We start from the raw sequence: 9,152 nt of genomic DNA on the forward strand, positions 1-9,152 counted from the left end.
ATATATATATATATACATGTATATAAATATATACAGATATACATATATATATTGGAGACAGCAGTTGAGTTAGTTTTGTATTTTCATTCTTATTCTTTTCGCTTGTTCGATTAAAAAAGAATTTTTATTTTATTTTACCTGAAATGAAGAGAAATATAATTCTTTGGTACGTTATTGCTGCTTCGAATTTGTATTTTATATCATTTTTGTTTTTTTTTTCCTTTGAATGAAAATATTTTACTGTGTATGTGTATGTGTGTACATGCGCATGTTTGTGTGATACGCGTACGCGCGTATGTGTGCACGTGCGTTTTCATTATCGTTTGGAAATTTTCAGAATATATTGTAGTATTAATCTCCATCCAAATTACATATAATAATGCCAGAAAAAAAATGTAAATAACTTTCAATTATTGTTGTTGTGAAAGTGTTTTTGTTGTTTCATATCTTGTTAATTTGAAGCACTTCATATATATATATTTCATTCATTTCTATGTTTTATTCATTCCTTTAAACAAGCTGATTCGTAGTGTTTGTTCAGATAAGATTTCAGTGCAAACGACTTGTCACATCTTTTGCATTTGAAATGCTTAAATGCAGAATGTGTTTGCATATGAGCGCGAAGATTAGACCTGTCAGCGAAAGCTTTGCCACAATGAGCACATCCAAACGGTTTCTCGCCGGTATGCGAGCGCATATGTCCTTGCAAGAGCCATGGTCGGCTGAACGCTTTGCTACAGACATCGCACTGATGTTTCAGGTCATGAGTAAGTATGTGCATTGACAGAGCGGGCATGCTCACATAAACTTTTTGACAATGCGGACACTTTTTCGCCAGTTTGCTGTCTAGGCTACGATGAGTCTGCTTGTGGCGTGATAGATTCGAGGAAGTAGCGTAGTTTTTACCACATTCATTACAGGTATATCGTTGCCGACTAACTTTTTCAGGGATACCTAATGCGTTCCGCCGACGAGAACGTCCATCACTGATAAAGAAAGCGTCATAGGTATAACCAATAGTCAAAGCTGTTGGACTGCAGCTAGAATCTCGAAGATCATCCACACTGTCAGCTGTCATGGGGCTGTCTTCTTCGGGTTCAGGCTCTCCATATGAATCAGTTCCAAAGGATTTTTCAGATTCCAAGCCGTTCTGCAAGCCATTTTGCAAGCTGTTTTGTAAGGTGTTCTGCAAGCTGTTCTGTAAGCCGTTTTGCAATAGGGAAGTAGAGAGGACATCGTGTATATAGCCTGCAAGTATAAAAAGAGACAGTTTAATGAAATAACGCATAAAGGAATGAAAGAATATAGGTAAACAGACAGACAGACAGACAGACAGACAGACAGATAGACAGACAGATACATACATACATACATACATACATACATATATACATACACACATACGTAGGTAGGTAGGTAGGTAGGTAGGTAGGCAGGCAGGCAGGCAGGCAGGCAGGCAGGTAGGTAGGTAGGTAGGTAGGTAAACAGACAGACAGACAGACAGACAGATACATACATACATACATACATACATACATACATATATACATACACACATACGTAGGTAGGTAGGTAGGTAGGCAGGCAGGCAGGCAGGCAGGCAGGTAGGTAGGTAGGTAGGTAGGTAGGTAGGTAGGTAGGTAAACAGACAGACAGACAGAAAGACTTTATCATCATTTCAATATTGCAATAACTACATTAGTTTTATATTATTCCTTGCATCTGTCTAACTTCATAAACACTTGTTAACGTTATCGTCGAATAAAATTCACCCACTCCTATCTTTAGCAACCAAAACAGTATTTTCCAATTGGATCGAATATTAGATTTATAACTAGGAAATATACCAACCCCTTGATAATACTGAAAGTCACATATAATGAATCGACAGTTCCTATTGAAATATTGCTTCACATTCACGACACGTATATTTCATTTAAAATAAATTATATGAATTAATATGCCTTCACGCTAACCACAGTAAGTGTCAAATCGGAAAATATATAATAAAAAAATTCAGTTATATGGCAAAACCCCAAAGAAATATTTGGAACGTATGAAACATAAATGCTTAATAATTAACTGGAATATTTAGTGTAAAATACACTCAATAAATATGGAAGAGAATGTGAAAATAAATATATAAATAACTAAACTGTCATTGCAACATTTGTAAAATTAGAATAAGCGCAAAGCAATTGCTGAATGGATAATCCTGTTTAATTACATAGCAAGCACTTCCATTGCAAACTCCGTAGCATCTCAAACGCTGGCACATTGCCACGCAGCATCACAACATGGTAATATATCATTAAGACTGCCTCCCGGAGCATTATCGGAGTATTGTGTATAGCCAATATTGACAGCAGCGTTTTTACACTGCACGAATGCGTTACTGCACAAACACGATATTTGGCACATTATCCCGTCTACCCGTTTCAAGCTTAAGCCACGATATTGTCCTTTTTTGCATCAGTTCTAGCCTCCTATCTTTTGAGAGTTTGTTTTTTATCTATAACAATTGTGTACTGTTGTTAGATATTGGATACAAGCATTCGTGTTTGAACTTAGGTGATTTTCATTGATGAAGGATCATCAAAGTGAAGATATTCACTTTGTTTTACTGTGAAATCCAAAAGCAGTCACATGATTCAGTTAAGGTAAAAATTGACCTATTCAATGATTGATACGTGTTCGTGTATGTGTGTGTGAGTGTGTGTGTGTGTGTGTGTGTGTGTGTGTGTGTGTATGTGTGTGTGTGTGTGTGTGGTGCGTGTGTGTGTAATTTGAGTTTATCACTTTAAAGCTAGTTTAAGAATAACAATGGAATATTTACTGACAGGGTTACTCAATATCATGAATAAAGTTAAATTTATAATATACATATTGATAGAGTTGTATGTATTTACCCATGAAACATATCCCATGATAATATATATCAACTGAAAACGATGTCGATTACACAGGCCAACGAAACAATTTTTCATGTTCTCTATTATCAAAAAATTTTGACCTGAACTAGGGGTTTTTGAATCTGAAAATGACTAGATTTTAAGACACTATATCCATATTTCATTGCTTTTTGTTTTGTTCTTTTTTTTTGTTTTGTTTTTTTCAACAAACAGCTTATGAAGAACGAAGCATAACGTACAAACATACATTCTGTTCAAAACCAGAATGTTTTCTTAAAATTCTACTGAAAAACTAGTAAAATTCTCAAAATTTTTACAAACAAATTACATCAGCTTATGCCCAATTTCCCATGAATTTGTATTTGAATGATTTTCTTGAGTGCTGCACTTCAGTCAGGTCATGATCCAAGTTCTAACAATAATCCGCCAGCATAAGCAGGTCCCATCTGTCTTGATACTTTTGTTCTATTGATTTTATGTTCTGATAGAGACGTTCTCCTTGTTTGTCATTTGCGTTACTGAGATTTTCAGGAAATAACGACTGAGATAGTGCAGCTTTATGTTCATATTTGCTACACAACTTTTGAAAGTTCTCCAGCATGTTGTCAACTATTTCGGCATAGTTTCTTATTACCCAGAAAGTCATTTACAAACTATTTCAAATACATTCCATGATGCTACTTCAATGCAATTCATTGAATTTAAAAAGTTCCCATCTTTTAATTTTCTTATTTGAGACCCATCAAATACTCCAGCTTTTATATTTTCACTGCTCAGACTGGGAAATATGTTGCAGATATAGTGAAAGTATGGTCCAACTTTATCCAGAGCGTTAACAAATTGCTTCATAATGCTGAGTTTGATATGGAATGGAGGTATGATGGTTTTTCCCAGTTGAACTAAAGGTTCTTCAACCATGTAAAATCACCCTGAAACTAATATTTTCAGCGGTCATTCTTTGATCACCCAATGTCTGTCCCACATACATAAAAAGCATAGATATTTCGTGTATCCACTTTGCTGCCCCAGGAAAAAATTTTAAAGTCCATGCCTATCACCCACTGATGATTGCGAGGTTTGGATATCTTGAAATCTAGACATAATGGTAAAAAAAAAAAATGCATGTCATTTTTAGATTCAGCATAAAAACCTTAAAATCAGACAAAAATGTCCTAACAACAAAATACCTGTTCGGCTGCGTTATTTTAGAAATCAGGAATTCCTTGCTCTCGAAAGTAAATCAAGATTAAAATACCCATCCATATTAGAAATTTATTTAATAATTGTGAGAAAGTTTTAAACCAGCTCGAAGGTAAATACAACTAAATACGAGCTGCTCTAATTCTATTTCTTAAGTCTTTTACACTGAAAGTTTCAAGCGGAAATCAGTATCCTATTAATCTTGTCAATTTAAAATCTTTTGGAGACGATACACTAAAAGGTCTTTGTTTATTAGCCACAAATCAACACTGATCGATCAGATCAATGAGCAATGAAGTTCCAGCAGTAACCGTCCTGTACTTTTTTTATAGTCTATCTTAAGACCACATTAACCAATGTATCACTTTTTAAAAGACGTCAGGTGTAATATGAGGAAGGTTTGGTTACTTTCTAAAGAATATCGTGACGATATAAATGTTACTTCCTTGATTTATTTCTCAATAGTTTAGTCCAAGTCAAACAGAAGAAATAAAACCAGCAATGTAAACTGACGCAACACTAATTAATTTAACTGCGTATATTACAATTAAATTAACCAGTGGTTATAGTGGGTGTTGTCTTTGTGATGTATTTATTTATAGCTGTGTTAATTGAACAATAGCTAAGGGCACTACATATTAATGGGTGATGGAATATAAAGAGTCGATCCTTAAACCAGAATTTCGATGCTGTATCGACTCGGTTAACTACGAATCTCTTGCTTTTATCATTAGTTTTAAGTTTAATTTATCTGGCCGTACATGTATGCTAAACCATAAATCACACATTTTCATATAAACATAGTCAACACATAGATATATATTTTGTTATTTAGTCACGTGTGTGTGAGTGTGTATGTGTGTGTATGTGTGTGTATGTGTGTGCGCGCATGCACGTGCATGTGTTTGTATGTATAATCAGATTCAAATAATAAATCATTCAACGCTAATATGCACAAGCCACAAGTACATATATCAAAAGATATTCTCATAGTGGCATCCGTGTCCACGCAAATACATTCATATACAAAGTTATTATAAAGAAGGAAAATAGTCTGTTTGCAAAACAAACTTCTCGGGAAGGTCATATGATAATAGGATAACCTCATAATTATTTAACATACTAGACTAAAAATCGCTGAACTGATCGACTATCATATGATTTATCGATTGTAGAACTAATCGATATATTGAATATTATGGAAGATTTAATATTGACCATATTGGTGAACTGAACATAATTTATATATTAACGTCGGCCATTTCCTTCACTCAGACAACAATGATGGTGAAACTGACGATAGACATTTTCTTATTTTCGTAAAACTTAAAATCAGAATACGTGATGAAGCGTATTCTTTTATTCTAATTATGGCCTTGCATTTTATATATCTTCTAGTTATGATAATATTTTAGCGTTTTACTAACAATACCAATTTATCGTTCCGCTAGTAATATCATTAAAATCGATCGTTTCTTTGTTTTAGATATGACGTCAAATTTTATATTGGTTACTGTTTGATTCTATTTATGGCAAAGCTATCTGCCTTTGGGTTTTTCTTTCTTTTTTTTTTTTTTTTTTCTCTCAACCTGTTGAAGCTGATAGTTTGTATTATTCTTTCATTCTGTTTATTGTATCAAATCCTACAGTGCTCTCTTTTCATTTTCTCATGAAAATATAATTATTTGTTGTTACTGGTGATGACGTTACATAGCATATTTGTTATTTGCTTCAGTTTCTTCATTTGTTATTCACATCACCATCATGTATTTCTAATATCTTTAGGATATACTTACTACTGGTGGAATTTAGATCACGTATATTTTCATTTGTTCAAATTACATCAGCTTTGACCTCTGTTATTTTCTTATTCTGGTAATTAATTATGTTTATGGCTTCAAATTTGACACAATACATTCTTTCACTCTAACATTGTTGTATGATGCTTAAAACAACCAACCAAAAACAATGACACTGTTCAAACACACAAAAAAAAGTTTCAAGAACTGTTTTGTTTTGTTTTGTTTTGTTATTAGTTATTTGGTTTATTGCAGTCCCAATAACTTAAAATTGAAAATAAATATTGCTCTAGTGGCTATATTTATTTTCATTTTTGCTTGACATGCTATTCTTGATCAGACTATTCTCGTCCCTATGGCAAGAATAGTCTGATCTTTATCGGATATTCAGTAAAACGTATTTTCCTAAATAGCTATTATTTCCTTTCTGATATTTCATATTATAACTACTTATAATAGGTATGTAAATATAATAGGTATGTAAATATCGCTAGGTAATCTAACGTCATTCTCTTTCAATGCTTCAATAAAATATTATTGTCAACATTTTCCTTGTAAAAATGAATAAGTAATCTAGTAAAAGGTATTAAGTTTTCTTGCGGTTAAATGTAAAATTGTTTTTATATGCAACTATAATATGTGCAGTATTGTCTTTTGAGAGTGTAGTATTAAAATTGTATGTTACATTTATTTTGTTTTGTATTTATGTTTTGCATGTAGCAACATATACCAGTCAGATACTGCAGTTAATGCATTCGACTAAACCCTCTCCCCTACACTTGCTGGCCTTGTGCCAAAATTTGAAACGAATCTTAGTAGTAGTAGTAGTAGTAGTAGTAGTAGTAGTAGTAGTAGTAGTAGTAGTAGTAGTAGTAGTAGTAGTAAAGAAGCGAGCTGGCAGAATCATTAACACGTCGGACAAAATGCTTAGAGACATTTCGTCTGTCTTTACGCCTTTTCATCCTTTCGGGATCGATAAAATAAGTACCAGTTGAGCCTTGGGGCTGATGTAATCAATTTATCCGCTTCCCCGAAATTACCGGCCTTGTGCCAAAATTTGAAATCATTATTATCATTGTCATCATCATCATCATTATTTGCTATAGACTTCGGCTTAATGTGCGTTATATTTCGCAGTATCTTCTGCGATATATCTTGCAGTTTTGCAAGAGTAACTGAAGGAAGTAATTTTCATTTTGGATTTTATTTCATACAGAGATGTCTTTTGAGCATTTTGGAAGGTTTACCCCTAACTAGGGTTAGACAAGTTCCTTTTATTCTAGCGTTCAGGTAAAATGCTTTGTTTTCTCGGATCCACCCCTCAAAAAGATTATAGTATACAAAGTAAAACAAGCGATAAATATAAGAAAGCAAAATGCAAAAAAATATGTAAATGAATACTCAATCAAATGGCTGGAAATTTGAAAATGATAGCAACCCAACAGAAAAATTCAGCATAATGGGCAATACCTTTGACATAAAAAATACCAACAACAATAGGCATGCTTTTACTGCATCGGATGTAAATAGGGATATCGAAAAGCTATCTTTTGTACATCTCCTTTGGCACAATGAGACCTTTAATATGAAACATTTTTGATGTTAGAACAAGAGCTTGGAAGCATTTTGTGCGCAAGACAGGAACCAATCTACTATAATTCATTATAGTTCGAATTTCGAATAGATCTTGAGAAATATTAGTTTAAAAATTTGGTACAAAGCCAGCAATTTCAGGGGAGGGTGTAAGTCAATTACATCGACTCCAAGGTTCAACTGGTTCTTATTCTATCGACTCCGAAAGGATGAAAGGTAAAGTCGACTTCAGCGGAATCTGAACTCCACTTTTATGAAATATTAAAAGGTGGAAAGTGACTTATCTGTGCTATGTCAAAGCCACAGGAACTTTCCTTGTTCCAGCTAAGAGCTGGAAAGAATCCTGGCAGATATTTAAATGGCCTTTCCTTTATTGAGGAGGAAGAATGCATGACAATGTGTCATCTTTAAACTAGAGGGTGGAGTGAAAGTGCAAACCCAGATTTTATAGGATATGCCTACTTACAAGAAGGTCATTCAGTATTAGGGAAAAAAAGAACACGGAATCACTGTCAGAGACATCGGTGGCAATCTCGATCTTTCGTTAGTGGTCAACCTCGTGAAACAGTATGAGCAGATGACCAGTGCAGCCATTGCTTTTGAGGATATCTAGTCGAGTGGTTTTACCGCGGACTACAAGTCCTCGTAACCCCAAAAGACTACTAAAAAATCCCACGAAGATTTCTATGGAAGGTGATGAAAGGGAGGCCTTAAAACTCAGCATCAAAGGTAGATGGCCCAGCTGCTATTCATGTGGAAGTAAAACCTGTTGAAATATTTCCTACGCAGAAAGTCAAAAATGAACAAAAGCAATAACAGCCATAGCAATTCGCTGAGGTTTCAGAACCTAAGGCGACACGAGGCACAATACATAAATCAACATATTAAAATTACTCCATCATTGCCTGGAGCATACGATGAGAAGAATGAAACCCATCTCTAATGTCAACCAGTGAAGATAAGAAAAAAGTTCACCCATAACAAGAATAACAGCTAAAACTAAACGGCAGGAAACACTCACTTAATAGTAGTACTACTCAATCTAGTTAAAAGGACGGGGCCGAGATGAAGCTAAGGGGAAGCTGCTTTCATCAAATGCTGAAAAAGTCCCGATAAAAAAACAAATTTTTTTTTTTAAATAGCCATTAAAAAACACGGCGCAGGGTACGTCTGTGAAAAGAAGATATTCTTCGCTGAGGAAGAACTCATGAAGAAGAGCCTGTACTTGTTGAGAAGGAACCAGTCTCCACCCTTGTGACAAGGAAACCCAAATCCGTTCGCAAGATAACAAAGATCTATGACACCTATACGATACACACGAGGAATAACCAAACAAATTTCTGAGTGCAGAAAATCGGATCACATTTTAAATAGCCTCCCCACCCACCACCACCACCACCACAAATAAACAGTACATATTTCGAATGGATCTTATGAAATATTATGTCACTGATCTAGAGGACGTAAGTCTTCACTTTCCCTTTGTGACCCCAGACCTCCTTACAGAAGATTTTGGAGCTTTCAGCTTTGAAAAATACAAGAGGGAGGTAGAGTGAGTGCAGAGGTACCCTAATCAATGCAAGTGGACGTTAAATTCTTGTAAAGAAATGCTGTTTTAAATATTGTTTTATCATACAAAAGTATCACA

At 34.5% G+C, this 9,152-nt stretch overlaps 1 protein-coding gene across 1 annotated transcript in view; it reads right to left on the bottom strand.

Moving 5' to 3' along the window:
• Positions 1-47: 47 nt before the first annotated feature.
• LOC106878983 (transcriptional repressor scratch 2) overlaps positions 48-9,152 on the bottom strand; it is a 37,737-nt gene continuing 28,632 nt past the window's right edge. The window contains exon 2 of the mRNA XM_014928361.2: positions 48-1,248. Coding sequence (XP_014783847.1) covers positions 503-1,248 — 746 coding nt within the window. The 3' untranslated portion in view covers positions 48-502. The remainder of the gene's footprint in view (positions 1,249-9,152) is intronic.

This window comes from Octopus bimaculoides, chromosome 5 (assembly GCF_001194135.2).
Source record: "Octopus bimaculoides isolate UCB-OBI-ISO-001 chromosome 5, ASM119413v2, whole genome shotgun sequence".
In the NCBI taxonomy this organism is placed as follows: domain Eukaryota; kingdom Metazoa; phylum Mollusca; class Cephalopoda; order Octopoda; family Octopodidae; genus Octopus; species Octopus bimaculoides.